At 37.1% G+C, this 19352-nt stretch overlaps 1 protein-coding gene across 1 annotated transcript in view; it reads right to left on the bottom strand.

Annotated features, from left to right (window-relative positions):
- Nucleotides 1-2026, bottom strand: part of AP3B1 (adaptor related protein complex 3 subunit beta 1) — a 320898-nt gene extending 318872 nt beyond the window's left edge. The window contains exon 1 of the mRNA XM_051991812.1: nucleotides 1788-2026. Coding sequence (XP_051847772.1) covers nucleotides 1788-1915 — 128 coding nt within the window. The 5' untranslated portion in view covers nucleotides 1916-2026. The remainder of the gene's footprint in view (nucleotides 1-1787) is intronic.
- Nucleotides 2027-19352: the final 17326 nt, after the last annotated feature.

Here is a 19352-nt window from a genome sequence, read left to right as displayed (position 1 = left end):
ATTTACGTCTCGTTTCAGATATTTGCTAGCTGAACAACCATGAGAAAATCACAAGGCATCATGTTGTAGTACTTATGACACAGGATTTGGAGCCAGGAAAACTTAAGTTCAAATCCTGTCTCAGATACTAGCTGTGTGACTAGTCATTAGCACTTGATCACTTGGGTCAAAATTTCCTCATATATAAACTGGAAGTGTTAGTCTCATTGAGTTTCCCATCTGTAAAACGAGAATAATAAAATTTTTCATTGCCTCAGTATTATCTGACAAGTTATTTCGTAAACTGCAAAGCACTACAAATGTGAATTATTAAAATTTAAAGGGTTTTTTTTTTTTTTGGTTTTTTTGGTAAGGCAATTGGGGTGATTTGCCCACTATCAAACAGCTAGTAAGTTTTAAGTGTCTGAAGCCAGATAAGTTCTCCTGACTTTAAGGCCAATGCTCTATCTTCTGTGCTCCCTAAAGTTGTCTTAAATGTCATTTCAATTCTTTTAAGAATGTCCCTCCTTTGTAAAGGCGAAACTATGCATACATTTTGAAAATAAAAAGCTTTTTTTTTAAAAAATGTCCCTCCTTTAACAGAAGGAGAAAAAAAAAAAACCCTCTATGAACTAATTCAAAAACTTAAAGAGTTCATGAAAGGACTTTCGGGGACCAAATCTAACTTCTTCATTTTACAGATGAGGAAACTAAATTAGCCCAGCAAAAATAAGATGAAGTTTAGCTAACTTCATACAGCTAGTTAATAGTGGAGGCAGAGCTAAAACCCAGATCTCTTGACTTAAGACAATCATACACTGAATGGAATCTGAAGGTATTTCCTTTCCACTGATATTTTCCAAGTCCAACCACATAAATTTTTTAAAAACTTAACCTATAATTAGTAACGAAAAACTTAAAACATTCTTATATTTTCCTTCCGATTTTTTTTCCTCTTTACTTTTTGTAAATGGCATCAATCAAGAACTTTACATCTTGAAAAACAACTTTCATACACATCCTCCTAAAATCCTTGAAATTTTAACAGCTTTGGTACAGTCAAGAATCCTGGATTTTGAGTCGGAATCAAAGAACTATCGATTTAGAGCCTGCAATGACCTAAGAGTACATCTAGTCCAACACATTCATTTCACGCGGGAAGAAACTGGTCTGGTGAGAGAAGTAAAGGGACTTGTCCAAGAGCTCGAGTTTTGAATCCTGGATCTGTAACTGAGCAGAACAATTACCTTCTCTGGGCCACAGTTTCTTATCTAGAAAAGGAAAAGGGGAAAGGGTGGAAGGTTTGGACTACGTGATTCGCACAGCGAATAGGGAACTGGAATTCAGTGCCCCTAGTCGGGGCTTAATAAATGCTTGCTGATAGATGGGTCAGGAAGACCCCTAAGACACGAGCTGTGTGACCCTGGGGAAGTGAGTCACTGAACATCTCTGGGCCTCAGTTTCCTCATCTGCAAAACGAAGGAGCTGGTCTCCCTGGTCTCTTGCAGCTCTAAGTCTCCTCCAAGCTCCCAGCACGCCACCCCCCCCCCCCTCTCTCCAGTAACCCGGCACCAGCTCTCTCTAAACTCGCCCAACTTCTCTCAATTTCCCTATTAGCCTTTCCAGAGGGAGGCAGGCAGATCCTTCCTATCGTCAACACGACCTAGTGGCTGTCACCTCCTCCCTGCTCCTAGCCCCAGCAGGCGCCAACAAGACCCTACTAAGAATGCACCTCCCCTGAATCTCAGTTTCCTCATCTGCAAAATGGGAATGACGTCCACGCGTCGCCCCACCCCCGGGCTCCTCACTTTTTCAAGTCGCTGCTGAAGAGGCCGAAGGCTCCCGAGGGGGACGTGGCGGGGGTGGCCTCCTGGCCCAGCTCGGGCGGCTCGCCGCCGGCGAGTTGCTCATTGTAGGAGAGGCTGTTGCCGGACATGGCCTTGGCCTCGGCGCGCGCGCGCTCGTTCGTCCGCCCTCGCTCTCGTTGCTCGCCCGTGGGTCCGGGACTCTGCCTCGCGCGCTCTCCGTTCAGGCTCTCACGTCCGACCCTGGGGACCTCGACTACTACCTCGCCCGCAGGAGGCTCCCGGAACAAAACTAGTTCAGGGGCCGCGACGTTCGCGCAGGCGCTTTAGGACTCGCCGCGGCCGCGGAATCCTGGAGTCCGAGCTCCAGCGCATGCTCAGTACAGACCGCCCCCGGGTCGGCTCCCCCTGGACCTCCAGGGACCTGTTCTCTCGACTCGGAGTTTGCCCTAGAACCCAAAGCCTGAGGGTGGTCCGACTCTGCGCCTTGCCCGCCTTCAAGAATCTGCTCCCACTAGTTGGGAGAGAGTGGGGAAGATTTGCTTTGGACACATTTTTTAACCTACTAGGGGCTAAGGATTCCTTTGCTTGAATTGCACTACGTAAGCAAATTGCTATTTCCTGAAATTTTCCTAATCTGTTTTTTGACATTTGCCATTCCCGCAATTTATTCTGCCTATTTACATCGGTTACAAGAGTTTTGCTTTTCTTTTTTTCTTTTCATTGGAAATGGGAAAGTAAATGCTTATTAATTGGAAAACAATCCATCGTTATTACGTTCAATCTTTATTCATGCTTTTTCTTTGGCCAATATTGCTTTATTTTTACTAACATCTGGAAGATTATTTTCTTTTCTTTTCCCCTCCCATTTTTATAAATAACCCCAAACTAATGTATTTTCAAAAGATCTTTCCACTCCTCGATAGACCGCACTGCAGTGCTTTCAAATCACACTTTTTGAGGGATGTCTTCATCCTTAAAACTCCGCAAAGAAATTTCCCTAAGAATTGATTAATCAGTGTACTGGAGACATTCTATCACGAGTCAACCTCGTGTTCTACCTGTCTTCTGGAAGCATTTTGGAAAACTTAAAAGTCCCATATAAATATAAAAACACCTGTGTACATAACACATGCGTATATGACCTACATGTGTGTACATGTGCGTTGTGAACACATGTGTGTGTATATATACCGGTATTGCACATTTATCTATATAATGCACAATTGTTATCAAAGTCTTGTTGAATTACCGCCGCAAGTCTAACCACCAAATTTAGCCTGGGAAGGGATCCAGCTGAAAAGAAATGCATTTGGGGCAGTTTGATATCCATCTCCCTCCTGATATTGATCACTAAACTATCCCAGTCACTAGGTTAGAGGTCCTTCAAAAGATACAATTTCATAAGGGTTCCAGGAACATAAATATATGGGTAAAGAAGGGGTACATTTTGATGAGCCATTCCACATAAGAAACCTGATCTTCCTGGAAACACATTTATAGCTAACTTGCAATCAGTATTCAACGTCCATCCTTACCAGTTCACGAGTTTTAAGTCAAGTTAATATAGAGTTTTAGGTAGAATTAATTTATAACTCCTCCCTTTGCCCCTTTTCTTCCCGCCCGGCGGCAGCTAAAACAGAGAACTGGATCTCAGTAGCTGAAACTGTCCCAAAACTTTAAGCAGCGGGTTCAATCCCCGGTGAGCCTGCGGCTAAGTCAGCGCTGGTCGCTTTAGAACCCGGAAGTGGCTGCTCCTGTTCTGAAGACTATTCCAAGGCACGAGATTGGCCGAACGGTCCCAGCCTCTCCCACATGACAGGAGCCAGAAGTGGACGGTGTGTGCAAACTTGTGTCAACTGCATTCTAGTAGACATAGCGCTATATTGTTACTGTGGGGAAAGTACAGCCAAAATAATCAGTACTCTCGCTCCACTGATTTAGCTGGTGGATTCCGGTGGAAAGGAAACGTTCCTTATCTAAAATATTATTCAACACAGAGAGGACTGGCGAGACTTACATGAACTGATGCTAAGTGAAATGAGCAGAACCAGGAGATCATTATATACTTCAACAATGATACTGTTTGAGGATGTATTCTGATGGAAGTGGATCTCTTCAATAAAGAGAGCCTTAATTGATCAAAGATGGACAGAAGCAGCTACACCCAGAGAAAGAACACTGGGAAATGAATATAAACTGCTTGCATTTTTGTTTTTCTTCCCGGGTTATTTATACCTTCTGAATCCAATTCTCCCTGTGCAACAAGAGAACTGTTCGGTTCTGCAAACATATATTGTATCTAGGATATACTGTAACGTATTTAACATGTAAAGGACTGCTTGCCATCTGGGGGAGAGGGTGGAGGGAGGGAGGGGGAAAATCGGAACAGAAGTGAGTGCAAGGGATAATGCCGTAAAAAATTGCCCTGGCATGGGTTCTGTCAATAAAAAGTTATTAAAAATAATAATAATAATAAAATATTATTCAAAAGTTAAGAAGAGAAGCATATTCTTTCCTTAAAAAAAAAAAAAGGCCAAAAGGAGTCATATAATAGCAGGAAGCTTTAAAAGTGATATGTTCAATTTATTATGCTTTAAAAGAAAAATCCATAATACCAATCAAAATTTCATATTACAATCTCATCTCCTGTTCCATATTTTGTATAGAAATGTTCATTTTATTTGAAGTTTAACTTCAGAATAAAAAGAAAATAAAATGAAAAAAAAGAGCTGATTACACACACACACACACACACACACACACACACACATATATATATAATATGAATCTTGATGAAGGACTAGGAAGAACTTTAATATGAAGAATCTCTGAAGTTCCTAGATAGACAATGTACTAAATTTAAAGCTTCTAGGGAGCCTAATTCTTAACAGGAACACACAATGTAGACTACAAAAAATATATATACAAGGTAATATGAAAAATTAATACAAGGTAATTCTGGGAGGGGGTAAACTAGCATCTCTATGGATCAAGTAAATGATTCTTCATTCTTCCCTTGTTTACAGAGCTCTGATAGTAAACTGAGATTATCATCCTGATTTGAACGAAGAAAAAGTAGTTTTTGTATAAGTTAGTATTTTGTCTGAGATTCAGAATTACAGAAAACCAGAGTTGGAAAAGATAATCTTTAAATACCAATCCAATTATACTATAACCTATTTAACATATAAAAGACTGCTTGCCATGGGGAAGGTGTGGAGGGAGGGAGGGGAAAAATAGGAACAGAAGTGAGTGCAAGGGATAATGTTGTAAAAAATTACCCTGGCATGGGTTCTGTCAATAAAAAGTTGTTTTAAAAAAAAAGTACAAATCCATTACCAAAAGAATGTCCTCTACTACAATACACCTATTAAGTAGCTATCCAGTCTTTACTACTCCTTACATCAAATCTAAATTTAGTATTTTGCATCTTTCATCCATTGTTCCAACTTCTGCCCCCTGAGACTAAAGGGAGCAAGTCAAATCCCTCATCCCCAAGACAACAAAGATTTTCAAATTAGTATTTGAAGCTGATTTTGTTGCTGTTCAGTTATGTCCAACTCTTGGTTACCCTGTTTGGAGTTTTCTTGGCAGATACTACAGTGGTCCACCATTTCCTTGTCCAGCTCATTAGTCACACAGCTAGGAAGTATCTGAGTTCAGATTTGAAATTAGGAAGATGAGTGTTCCTGACTCCAAGTCTTGGCACACTATTCACTATACATGTACTTATCCTGAAAGTGACACCATGTGTCTTACAAGTCTTTTCTTCTCTGGGCTAACTACCCTAAGTTCCTTCAGCTGATCCTCATATGACATGACCTCAAAATTCTGGATTATTCTAGTCACCCACCTTCTGGAAACTGTCCAGTTTATGAATGTTCTTCTTCTTGTACTCAGAATACAATACTCTGGATATAGTTTGTCAAAAACTGAGAAGGATAGGACTATCACTTTCTCATTCTTGGATACTTATATCCTCAGTGCAAAATTGCATTTACTTTTTAAGCTGATACAGCATATTATTGATTCATCCTGAATTTGTAGATCACTGAAACTCCTGGGTCCTTTGCTGATGAACTGCTCTCTAGTCAGGCCTCTCCCATATCATATTTGTTTGATCTCACATAAGAATTTACATTTTCCCTATTGAATTTCATTTTATTCAATTTGGCCCAGAGTTCTAGCCTATCAAAATCTTCTTGAATCTTAACTCGGTTATCCATTTCATTATCTATCCTTCTCTACTTTGTGTTACCTGAAAATTGATATGTATACTATTTATGCCTTTATCCAACTATCTGATAATATCTAGTAGTACAAAACTAAACACAGATCTCTGGGGCATCCCCAAGCTAACATCAAACCATTAATTGAGTCTATTTAATCCATTAATAATTCATTCTTTGGGTCCAACAACTGAACCTATTCTGTATCTTCCTTACACTTTAGACCTTTGGTGTCAAATTCAAATGGAAATGAATTCTTGCTAACAGCATATTGACTTAGAAAACCACAAATTAATGTTACTTATATTTTTATTTATTTTGTTAAACATTTTCCAATTACATTTTAATCTGGTTCTGGCTATATTCCAGAGTTTTGCTGGCTACAAGTTTGATACTTCTGATGAACAGATGTATGAAACACTTTGCCCCTGGCTGTACAAAAACTGCCCAACCAAATTAAAATGGAATTGGGAAATGTTTTACAAAATATATAAAAAATACAATAAAACAAAGGCAATGTTAATATGTGGTTTTCTAAGTCAATAGGTGGCTCACAAGAATCCTGTTGTACAGAATAGTGACCACATTTCTATTTGAGATGAATACTATTGCTCTAGAATGCTATCTAGAGTATACTCTAGACCATGTATTTCTGTCATTTCCACAAATAGATTTGAAATGCTTTGCCATTCCATGCCTATGCATGTGTGTTTTGTTGTTGGGTAGGTAGGTGGCAAAGTGGTTCAAGTGCTGGACTTGGAGTAATGAAGACTCATCTTCCTGAGTTCAAATATGACCTCAGACACTTACTAGCTATGTGGCCTATATAAGTCACTTACCAGTTTTCTCAATTGTAAAATGATTTCTAGATTTAAGAATGATGAAGATATGTTAATAATACACATTAAGTTTAAAAGTGTTTCTCCCAATCATCCCCACCATGTTAAACATTTATCAGCACATGCCCAGCTATACCCTAATAAAACAATAGCAGGATTATTGCCCTCATCTACAAGAAATAAATATAGATTGTTCTGGCATGACCTCTTCTTGAGGGAGCCATGCTGGTCCCTTAGAATTGCTACTTTCTCTGCTATATGTTCAACAACCATTCCTTTAATGTTAGATTTTATAATTTTGATGGCAATTGGAGACAAATTCACTGGCCAATAGTTTGCAGACTATACTCTCTTCCCTTCTTTGAAATTGGGTCAAAATATGTAATTTTCCAATATTGCACTCTCCCCACCTCCAACTCATTTTCCACCATCTCTTAAATAACACTAACAATGGCTGAGCAACTACCCCTTCCAATTCTTTCAGCACCTAAAAATGGAGTTCATTTGAACTAGGCCACCTGAATTTAGCAAAAGCAATTAGAATCTTGCTCCATTATTAGCTTAGGGTCACAGTCTCATAAGTATTAGAACTTTAGAGGTCACCTAATCCAACTTCTTCATTTTAGTTTTGATGAAACTAAAATTCACAATCACAGAAACAATAAGTGGCAAAGCCACAACTCAAACACAGATTGACTCCAGATTTACTGTTTTCTCTACTAATTTGAGTATTCATTTGCTATAAGCCATTATTGTTCTGACTTTTCCAAACCAAAAGCCATTCTCCTTGGCAGAGGAAATAGAAGAGAAATAAGATGATAAATGGGGTCTTCTATCATCATCATTCTATTTATCCCAAGAAATCATGCACTCTCTCCTATGTTTTTCTTTTTCATGAATATGGAAACTTTGTTTAAAAAAACCCTATTTTTTAAAATTATACTTAGTGTACTTGACACTATCCTTACAGACCATGCCACACCTTTGTATTCATTCTTTGTTTCCTGACCTGACTTCCAACTTCTTAACAACTCATGTATAGAAAGAGTTTTACAAATATTTTCTAATTTTAATCTTCTCAACAACCCTGAAAGATAAGTGTTATTATGATCTCTTCATTTTAAAAGATAAGAAAATTGAAACAGGCAGCAGATAGGTGAGTTGTCTAGGTCACATATCTAGTAAGTATCCACACACCTGGATTTAACTCAGGTGTTTTTGACACCAGGCAAGCACTCTCTGTACCATGCTACCTATATGCCACTTCAGGATCTATTTTTAAATAGTGTTATTTTAATAATTATTTTTATTAATGGTTATTTCATTTTCGTATTTATCAATGGAGTTTAGATAGAAGTGATCCTAGAACAAGTGAATATTCTGTTATTTTACTTTTATACTTAATTTTCTATGGACTTATTATTAGAGGGGAATAAAATAGATTTTTTTTTTTTTTTGTAATTGAAAAAAAAAAGATTTGGATGTAAGCTCCACCATAAATTCATTGAAAAAAAAATCTTTGAGAGAATTGTAGTAAAAGACAATCTTCTAGAACTCCACATTTCAAACCTTTTCATTCCATATAATTTAGAGATTGTGATAATTTGGTGTGACAATTATTATCAAAAACATTACTCATAATTTTATGAATTAGTATTATGTCTGAGGGATAATGGTTAGTAGGTCTATATGAGATGATGAGTTTAGTTCTAGGACAGCTTATTTGTTGACTTCTCAAGGATATTTTTAAAAAATTGAAATCTATCTTTGTAATATGGGAAATTTATCTATTTAGTTTTTTTGTTTTGTTTTGTTTTTAAATTCATAAAAGAGGTTTATTATTGGATTTGGAAGTAAGGAGATAGGTGAAGATAGAGATAAGGAGGGCACTGGACAAAGGGTCCAGTGATCAGAGGGTCCTCACATGGCTACCATGTTTGGAATCTCTGCAAAGAGGGGTTTCCAGCCTGGCCTTTTTATAATAGGAGACTTAGCTCGAGGGGCTTTTGGGTGTAGCCCCAAAGTTGGCTCAGATCCGGGTGGGGCTGGGACAGGTCCCGATCTTCTATTGGAATTCAAAGGGACAAGGATTTGTGAGTCAAAGGGTAATTACATTCACTAGGAGGGGATGGGAATCTAGAAACTAATCTTTCCCACATCATTCCCCACTCAAGTTGGAACTTAAATTCATTTAAGGAAAAAGACATGGGGCAAAATTGAGACAGAATTGAAGATTTTCTCCTTCCAGGATTTTCCAAGTTCGGGGGTCCTCTCTTCATTCCTCCCCCCAAGCAGTCACCTCCAAAGGCATGTGGGGAAAAGGGGCACCAATCTCTTAACTGCTTCAAGCTGGCAAGGGTTGTAGAGATTTGGGGTTCATGCCAGGAGGTGAGGCATGAGGTGTGGGGTTTGGGGATGGCAGCAGGGCACCCAAGGGGTGTGTATCCCGGCCAGTCGTTCCCAATCAGTTGTCCCATGTTCTCCAAGCTGAAGGGCAGTTGAGAATCCAAAGATTGAAGCCCAGATCTCAGGAGCAGGTTAAAACCGGGGTGTCATCTAGGGTGGAGATGGCAATAGCAGGAAATGCATCAGGTTCTTTCTGTGGGTTGCCTGTAAAAATGCTGATGGCCCATCTAACAAGGAGAAGTTATCTATTTAGTTTTAAAAGCTACTGATGTAGAATTCTAGTTACTAGGTTGTGTTTTACTTGGAATTCAGTAGGGGATAAGGTTTTGTTTGTTTCTTTGTTTCCTTTGTTTTTGCATTCTCCAGTAATGATTGCAAAGTTTTTATCTTTTTTGCATAATACATTGATCAATTAATCCAGTCTCTTGAAGGATAACTTTTCTATCATATCTGGTGGTGAAGAATTGATCCTGAATTTTTATCATAAACCCCCCAATTTCTATAAACATATCCACTTTCTCAATACTTCTTTGTCAATATATTATCAATTAAGTTCATGTGTATAAAGCATATTGACTCTGCTACTGGATCTTAGCTTTTTCATAGATTCCATGCAGAGGAAACCCACTTTCATCTAACACCTACCTTGAAAAATTGTTGTAAAGATCAAGTGAGTTAACATTTGTAAAACACTTAGCACAGTATCTCTTTTACAGCAGGTGTTTCATAAAAGCTTGTTCCTTTTCCCATACTGAACCATTTTTTTGTGCCAGACTTGTGATCTATTTGTTGAAGTCCATATTTATTTTCTTTCTGTAGTATACTTCTATCACAATATCATTTCTGTGTCTGTCTCTAGTGATGTTCACCCAAATGCTCTCCATCATGCTTCTTCCTTCTGTTCTGGATTTCTTCACATGAAGATCTTCATACCCTCTCATGCAATTTTATCTATTCTGTTGTTTTTAAATGGGACATATCCATCCACAGGCTACTCTGTATCTCATTCCATAAAATTTTAGTGATATTTATTGGGTCAAATTTGCCTTCTCATATTTAGAATCTCTACTTTTTGCTTATTACCTGTATACTTTGTGCATTTCTACATAGATCTCTGAGGCCATGGGTTTTATTACTGGTTCATTTCTTGTGTTTTATAACTTTTAAAATATTGAGTATCTTAATTATTATTTTTCCTACATTGAAGTTGCTCTTTAAAGTATTTAGCTTGAAAAATATACACAGTTTTCTTTCTCTTCCTTACTTTTCTTTCCTTACTTAAAGTCCTTTTGTTAGATTTTTAAAATATTGGCCAAATATTGACAAGCAATGTGTTTTAATGAGTAGAACTCTGGACTTTGAGTCAAGAAGATTTGGGGAATAAATAGCCTCTGACACATACTTAGTTACATGGTCGGGGTGATCAGTTAATCTCTTAATGCACTGAACAATATCTAAGATCATAAGTCATAAATGAATTACTTATAAGCACATTAGAAGAGAGAGTTTCCATGCTGGGATTTTCCTACACTGAAGAAATCTCATGTGTATATTATTGTTGTTGTTTGTTATTATTTTTTTACCGCCTTTGTTAAGTACTCTCCAGTATAATGTCAATATGTTAAGCCACGGTGTAAAGATTGAAATGCTATTTTCAGGCACCATCTTCTTTTTTTTTTAAATAATAGCATTTTATTTTTTCCAAATACATGCAAAGATAGTTTTCAATATTCAATATTCACCTTTGCAAAACCTTGTGTTCCAAATTTTTCTCCCTTTGTCTCCCTTCCCCTTCTCAAGACAGTAAGCAATCTAACATAGGTTAAAAATGTGCAATTCTTCTAAACATGTTTCCATATTTGTCATGCTGCCCAAGAAAAATCGAAAGGGGGAAAAATATATGAGAAAGAAAACAAAAACTCAAGCAAACAACAACAAAAGTCAGACACCATCTTCTTATTGAACTGTTCGCTTCCCAGTAAGCTTTCCTTTTCTGCATATCTTGTCTTTGATGAGCAGTGGTGAAAATAAAACGAAACCAGCTACGATAAGGTATTCAGCTTCTTGATTAAGACTTAGCTATTGTCATCCATTTATGTCCAACTCTTCATGACACTCTGTGGTTTTCTTGGCAAAGATACTGAAGTGGTCTATTATTTCCTTTTCCAGTGAATTAAGGCAAATAGAAATCAAGTGATTTGCCCAGACTCACAGAGGTAGTAAAATCTATTGTGGGATTTGAACTCTGGTCTTCTTAATTCCAGTTCCAGCTCTCTATCCATTGAGTCATCTAGGTGCCCTAGACTTTGTAATCTTTACTAATATTTTCTAGGTTCCTTCTGACAGTGTCATTTGCTCCCATGTCAATCCTCCAAAAAAGATAATAGTTATCTGTTTTGAAAAGTGTCAACAATTTCCTTGATATATCTGACTAGGATGATAGCAAGTATTTCTGTTATCAGATCAATAAGTAACTGTCTTAGAACCCTTCAAACTGCTAATCAAATATCTGAATCTGAAGCCCCCGAGTCCAAAACTCAGAGCCTTCTGACTACAGTTTCAGCACGCTATCCAAGGCTACCACATAGCCTTGGCAGAAATATAAATATACAGACTGTGGCCAGATTGTCCCAACTTAACATATTTGTTGTAAATGAAATCCTTACTGGTTATGCTTTTTGCTATTAGAACTGCTGAGGCAACCTCTGTCTCTAACTCTCTGCCTCTGTGTCTGTCTGTCTCTCTCTTACAAACACACACACACACACACACACACACACACACACACACACCCTCCTGATTCTTCTTAATTTACTCATTTGTTTTATTTATTCAGTTTTCTACTTTAAAAAAAAAAAAAACTATTTTTCCTTTCCTATGTGTGACGACCATGCTAGCACCCAGGACACCCCAGAATCAGCTGGAGTCAGGATAAGCAAAAGTTCTCAGTCTTTATTCTTGGTCTTAGAGGCAAGATTAAACAGGATGGAAGCAGATTCTCCACAACAGTTTTCTCCCTCATCTACTGTCAAGAGTGTGTCCCTCGCTTGTCTTACTGGCATCCCCTAGTCCCTCCTACAATCCTCTATACACCAATCATTGAGCCAGTACGGATAGTGGAAAGGACCATTTTCCAAGCATATGCCCATAGAGTATTGTCCAATCAGTAGTTAGCCTCAAGCGCTCAGCAGTCTCGACTTCAGTGCATCAACCCAATAGTTTCAGCCCTCTACATCTATGAGTCTTTTCTACTTTTCTCTTGCTTCTTTTCCTTTAGCTAAAATTTACCCTCCATCTTTTTTTCCTTCTCCCTTTCCTTAAGTCTCTTGACAAAAAACTTTCTTCTTCTCAAATCCTCCTTTTGTTGATTGGTTCTTCTCTTATAGAGCAAATTGTTCTTCTTCAGCCCTATCCTCCTCCTTCATCTCCAAAGCCCTTTTCTTGCTTTAGCTTCTGTCTTTCAAATTCACCTCAAGGCCTTCCAAATTTCTCCTCCCCAAATGTCTTATCTGTCCTGTTTCCTAAGTCAAAAATCTTCTAAGAACACCATCATGATTCCTTCCTGATATAAATTTCTAATTGACCATCAATTACCTATGACATTTAACACTTGCTTTCATTTATCAAATAAAAATTTTAACTCTAATCACTCCTTCTACTAATCTCTGCCTATTTAAAGGAGACCTATGGTAAATACTTCTTAAAAATGAAGGATTCTTCTCTAATAGAAAATGATAGCCTCCGAAATGTACCTATTTTGTATTTTGAGATTTCAAAAAGTACATCTGCTTCATGTGCCATTATGGATAGTTTTTTGAATTCATTACTGTATTATATAATGAAAAATTATGAAAGTGTTCAGGAAAAATGAGATGTGATTATTTCTATGCTAGATAATGACTAGTGTTTATTTGAAATAATGATCTAGGAAGGGAAAGAGATTAAATCACTAGATATTGTGAAGGGAACATTTTCAGTCATTTAAAATTTTCCATTGGATTTTATTATCCATGAGTACAAGGTGTGCTCTTTAATCTTAGAGATGAAGACATAATTTATGCAAGGATGGAAAGCTAAAAGTAAAATGATTTTTATTATGCTACTCTTCCTTACATCCCTAATATGCTGAATTTTTAAAACCTTTAGTTTTAGAAGAAGAAACTGAAATAATAAAGTAATGCTTAATCAAATTGGGAATGTAGCTGAAGTACTTAGTACTGCTTAGACCGCCTTTTTTTACCTACTGTCACATTTACTGATCATCTCTTTGCAGATAAAATTTGAATCTATTTTACCTTCCTGAGAAAACAAAACTGGTGGGGTGGGAAGATGAGAGAAGGCAATAACATTCACAGACAAACATTATTAGAAACTAAATTGAACCTCCTGTTTCAGTGCTATCTTGAACATATTCCTAAAAATAATTACTTTTTTAATAATTTAATTTTTACTTTATTTTTTCTCAATTTCATGTAAGCAAAAAAATTTCAACATTCATTTTTGGTTGTTGCCTTTTTTTTTTTTTTTTTTTGAGGCAATTAGGGTTAAGTAACTGGCTCAGAGTCACACAACCAGGATAGTATTACGTGTCTGAGATCAGATTTGAACTCAGCTCAGTTGTCCTGACTTCAGGGCTGGTGTTCTATCCACTGCACCACCTAGCTGTAATGACCGCATATTTAAAATCAGCCGGAGTCAGGAATTCAGGTTAAGGGAAAAATCTTCAATATTTATTGAAGTGAAGAGGTGAATAAAGATTGCGATAGCAAATATAGGCAAGAAAGATTGCGATAGCAATATGGACAGTTGCGACAGGAAGCCAGCTAACAGAGGGGGATCTGAGCTGAGCAAACCGTGGCAAGGCAATCCCAAAAGTCTCTCCTTCCCCTTCCTTTTCCACTCCCCTGCCTCCACCCACCAAAATCGTCATTTCCTATACAACACATCAGGACTTGCACAAAGAGTGGGCGGGGGTCATTCTTTCTCCAAGCTTGTATATTAATAGAGTATGGTCCAATTACTATTTAGCCTCATGTGCTTGGGACCTCAGTGTATCAACTCAAGCCTCAGCCCATTACACCTAGCTGCCCCTCAGTATTCATTTTTAAAAATTTTGAGTTCCAAATTTTCTCCCCTCCTACTTCCTTTCATGCCTTCTTAAAAAGGCAAGCAATTTGATATAGATTACATAAGTGTACATATCCATACTAGCCATACTATAAAAGAAAACACAGATCAAAAACCCAAAAAATATTTTTTTAAAAAGTATGCTTCAATCTATATTCTTTTTCTTTTTCTGGAGGTGGATAACATTTTTCTTGCTATGTCCTTTGGAATTATCTTAGATTATTGTTATTGCTGAGATTAGTTAAGTCATTAACAGTTGACCATTGTACAATATTGCTATTATTGTGTACAGAGTTCTCCTGGTTTTGCTCTCTTCACTTTGAAACAATTCATGTAAGCCTCTCCTGGTTTTTCTGAAAGCATCCTATTCATCATTTCTTATAGCAATAATATTACATCACACTTACATACCACAACTTGATCAGCCATTCCCTAGTTGATGGGCATCATCTCAATTTCCAATTCTTTGCCATCACTAAAAGAACTATTAGTATTTTTTACATGTAAGTTATTTTCCTTTTTCTTTGATCTCTTTGGTGTGTAGACCTAGTAGTGGTGCCACTGGGTCAAAGGATATGTACAGTTTGGTTGCCCTTTGGTCATAGTTTTGAATTGCTCTCTAGAATGGTTGGATCAGTTCACAATTCCACCAGCAATGTAGCAGTGTCCCTATTTTTTCACACCCCCTCCAACATTTGCTATTTTTCTTTTCTGTCATATTAGCCAATCTGATAAGTGTGAAACAGTACCTCAGATTTACTTTATCTGCATTTCTCTAATCAGGAGTGATTTAGAGCATTTTCCTATATGATTATGAATAACTTTGATATCTTTTGAAAACTGCCTGCTCATATCTCTTGATCATTGTCAATTGGGAAATGATTTGTATTTTTATAAATTTAACTCAGTTGAGAAATGAAGCCCTTATAAGAAACTTGCTATAAAAATTATGTCTCCCTAATTTCCTGCTTTCTTTCTAATCTTGGCTATGTTGGTTTTATTTGTACAAAACCTTTTTAATTTGATGTAATCAAAATGATTTGTCTTATGTCCTGTAATGCTCTCTATCTTTTGTTTGGTCATAAATTCTTCCCTTATTTACAAGTCTGACAGGAAAAATAGTCCATTTCCCCTAATTTATTTTTGACAACATTCTTTATGTGTAAATTATGTACCTATTTTGAACACATTGCAGAATAAGCAACAGAAATGTTAGTCTATTGTTATGGGCCAGAACTTGAAACAAGGTGCTAAGTCAATGGAATTGATAGAGACAATGATTATTTAGCATGGTACTTAACAGTTCTCTAGTTCAGTACATGTACTTAGTACTCACTACAATTCTACAAGATTCACACCTTTAAGAGAGCATATATAAGCTAGGAGCCTCAACCAGGATTCAGTCGTGGAGATTCAGAAGCCAGAGAAGGCAGTTGGGGAGAACTAAGGAAGACAGAGAAGCGGTGGCAGGTCATACTGTGGAGAACACTTGAAACCAAGACCCCTAAGGCCTCCAGAAAAACTAACCCAGCCCCAAGTGAAAGGGACAAGACTTTGAAGGATATATTAAAGGATTTGGACTTTAACACCTGGATGCATTTGGGGTAATTACTGAACTGAAAAGAAGGCTGCTCCCAGAAGCCCTCCCCACAAAAAACCTGCTCCCAGAGAACATCACATTTTAGAGAAGAATATTACAGTCTATATACCTAGTTTCAGGAAAACTCCTTTTCACTTTTCTTGTCAATTTTTGTCAAATAGTTATTTCTAAGACAAATCATCTTTTTTTTAAAGTTTTTTTTTCAAAACATATGCATAGATCATTTTCAACATTCACCCTTGCAAAACCTTTGTTCTGAATTTTTCCCTCCCTTTCCTTCATTCCCTCTCCTAGATGGCAAGTAATGCAATATATATATATATATATATTTTAATATAGCTTTTTATTTACAAGATATATGCATGGGTAATTTTCCAGCATTGACAATTGCAAAACCTTTTGTTCCAATTTTCCCTTCCTTCCCCTCCATCCCTTCCCCCAGATGGCAGGATGACCAATACATGTTAAATACGTTAAAGTATAAGTTAAATACAATATATGTAGTATATATGTCCAAACAGTTATTTTGCTGTACAAAAAGAATCGGACTTTGAAATAGTGTACAATTAGCCTGTGAAGGAAATAAAAAATGCAGGCGGACAAAAATAGAGGGACTGGGAATTCTATGTAGTGGTTCATAGTCATCTCCCAGAGTTCTTTCGCTGGGTGTAGCTGGTTCAATTCATTACTGCTCTATTGGAACTGATTTGGTTCATCTCATTGCTGGAGATGGCCAGGTCCATCAGAATGGATCATCATATAGTATTGTTGTTGAAGTATATAACGATCTCCTGGTCCTGCTCATTTCACTCAGCATCAGTTCGTGTAAGTCTCTCCAGGCCTTTCTGAAATCCTCCTGCTGGTCATTTCTTACAGAACAATAATATTCCATAATATTCATATACCACAATTTATTCAGCCATTCTCCAATTGATAGGCATCTACTCAATTTCCAGCTGGCCACTCCAAAGAGGGCTGCCATAAACATTCTTGAACATACAGGTCCCTTTCCCTTCTTTAAAATCTCTTTGGGATATGAGCCCAATAGTAACACTGCTGGATCAAAAGGTATGCACAGTTTGATAACTTTTTGAGCATAGTTCCAAATAATGCAATATATTTTAAATATGTGCAGTTCTTCTATACATATTTCCACAATTATCATGCTGCATGAGAAAAAAATCAGATCAAAAAGGGGGAAAATGAGAAAAAAAAAAACAAAATGCAAGCATACAACAATAAAAAAGTGAAAATACTATGTTGTGATCCATACTCAGTGCCCACAATACTCTCTCAGGGTGCAGATGGCTCTCTTCATCACAAGATCATTGAAACTGGTGTGAATCACCTCATTGTTGAAAACAGTCATGTCTGTCAGATTTCATCATCATATAATCTTGTTGTTGTATACAATGTCCTCCTAGTTCTACTCATTTCATTTAGCATCAGTTCATGTAAGTCTCTCCAGCACTCTCTGAAATCATCCTGCTGGAGACCCAGCACTCTCTATCCATTGTGCCATTAATCCAGTATATTTTCTAAATTCCTGTTAGTTAATGTAAGTGAATAGGTGGGGGGAAAAAAAAGTACTGGAGTAGTTCAAGTTCTGAGGGCAAGTTTCTTGTTTCTGACCTTTTCATATGCAATTCAGCTATTCATAGTCTATAATTATTATTTTTTTAAGTATGGAATGCTTTATTTGAACCAGAAAAGTCTTCATCTTCACATCTTATTGCTTCTATCTTTGTCCCTTATGTCTTTCAACCTTACTCAAGTGTAAAAGGGAGCAATTTTATATTAGAAGATCGTAGATTTATGGTTGTAAGGGACCTCAGAGAATCTCTAGTTCCATCTTCTTTTATGGATAAGGAAACTGAGACCCACAGAGTAAAAGTAACTTGCTAGGGTCAACTAGTAAGATAAACCAAGACAAATGTTCTCTGGAGAAAATTTATATGTCTCTCTCCTATAAACATAAAGGTCTGTTTTCAAGATTTTTTATTTATTTATTTGTTTGTTTGTTTGTTTTAATTTGCTGAGGCAATTGGGGTTAAGTGACCTGCCCAAGGTCACGCAGCTAGGAAGTGTTAAGTGTCTGAGACTAGATTTGAACCCAGGTCCTCCTGACTTCAAGGCTGGTGCTCTATTCACTGTACTATCTAGCTGCCCCTGTTTTCAAGATTTAAATTCCCCTTTTCCTTAAAAGGAAAAAAAAGAGGACAAGGAAGATGTTGCTTGTGAAATTAAAGAAAGGTTTTTTCAAGCAGGGAAAATAACATGTGCATGGGTATTATTCAGCCTGTGCTGGATAGGACACCAGCTAATGGATTGGAGGAATTTATATACCTTTTAAACAAAGGAAGGTAAGGAAATTTGGAAAGGAAAAAGTCATTGAGCCCTATTCCCAAGGGGAGAGAGAGTGAATTCCAAGTGTCAAGGCTGTAGCCCTTGGCCACAAAGCAAAAGTCTTTCTTGGTGATAAGTGGTTCATAGTTTAAGGGTTGATAAGGGAATATCGACAAAAACAGGATAATTCCAAAAGTATCATAACCAAAGTTAGGAGAGTCTCTGGTGATAACACTGTCTCCAAAAAACCCATAAAACAGGACATATTCATAGTTTCATAATCTGTAGTCAGGAAAGTCTTTGAATGTAGAGATGTCTCTTAAAGGTCCCTAAACCACCAAATGATTCAGGGTTTGCTTCAAAGCTGATATGAGCTTACTTGGTTTCAGAGTTGCTTATTTACTGCATGTGCAGCTAAGTTTTATTCACTGTAAAGGATTGTTGGTATGTCAAGCAATTGTGCTTGCTAATCAATACAGCTAGTTTTCATATAGTTCTCAGTTATCTGGATATTCAAGAAACTCAAGCAAGTCAAATTAGTTAGTATGCTTATTAAAATATTCATTCATACAGTAATAAGTGATCATACAATGGTCAAACCAAGTCAACAAACATTTATTAAATACTTACTGTGTGCCAGACACTGCTAAACACTAGGGATATCAAGAAAGGAAAAAGGAGTCCCTGTTCTTAAGGAGCTTGTAGTTTAAGAGGGAGACAACATCTGAACAAACCACTATGTATAATTGAGATATATACAAGATAAAATGGAGGATATCTCAGAGGGAAGTATCAAAAAGGGACTAGAAAAGGTTTCTTGCAGAAAGTAAGACTTCAGTTGAGAGTTGAAGGAAGCCAGAGAGACCAAGAGGTAGAGATGATAAGAGAAAATTTTAGGCATTTGAACTCATCTTTTAACTTACAAAAATAGTCTTTTCTTCCCTTATATCATACTGCTCCTTTACCTATGCTATTTCTATGAAAATATAATTCTTTCTTTAAAAAAAAAGATTTATTT

The sequence above is a fragment of the Antechinus flavipes genome, chromosome 1 (genome assembly GCF_016432865.1).
Source record: "Antechinus flavipes isolate AdamAnt ecotype Samford, QLD, Australia chromosome 1, AdamAnt_v2, whole genome shotgun sequence".
Lineage (NCBI taxonomy): Eukaryota > Metazoa > Chordata > Mammalia > Dasyuromorphia > Dasyuridae > Antechinus > Antechinus flavipes.
This window is presented reverse-complemented; position numbering and strand designations above follow the sequence as displayed.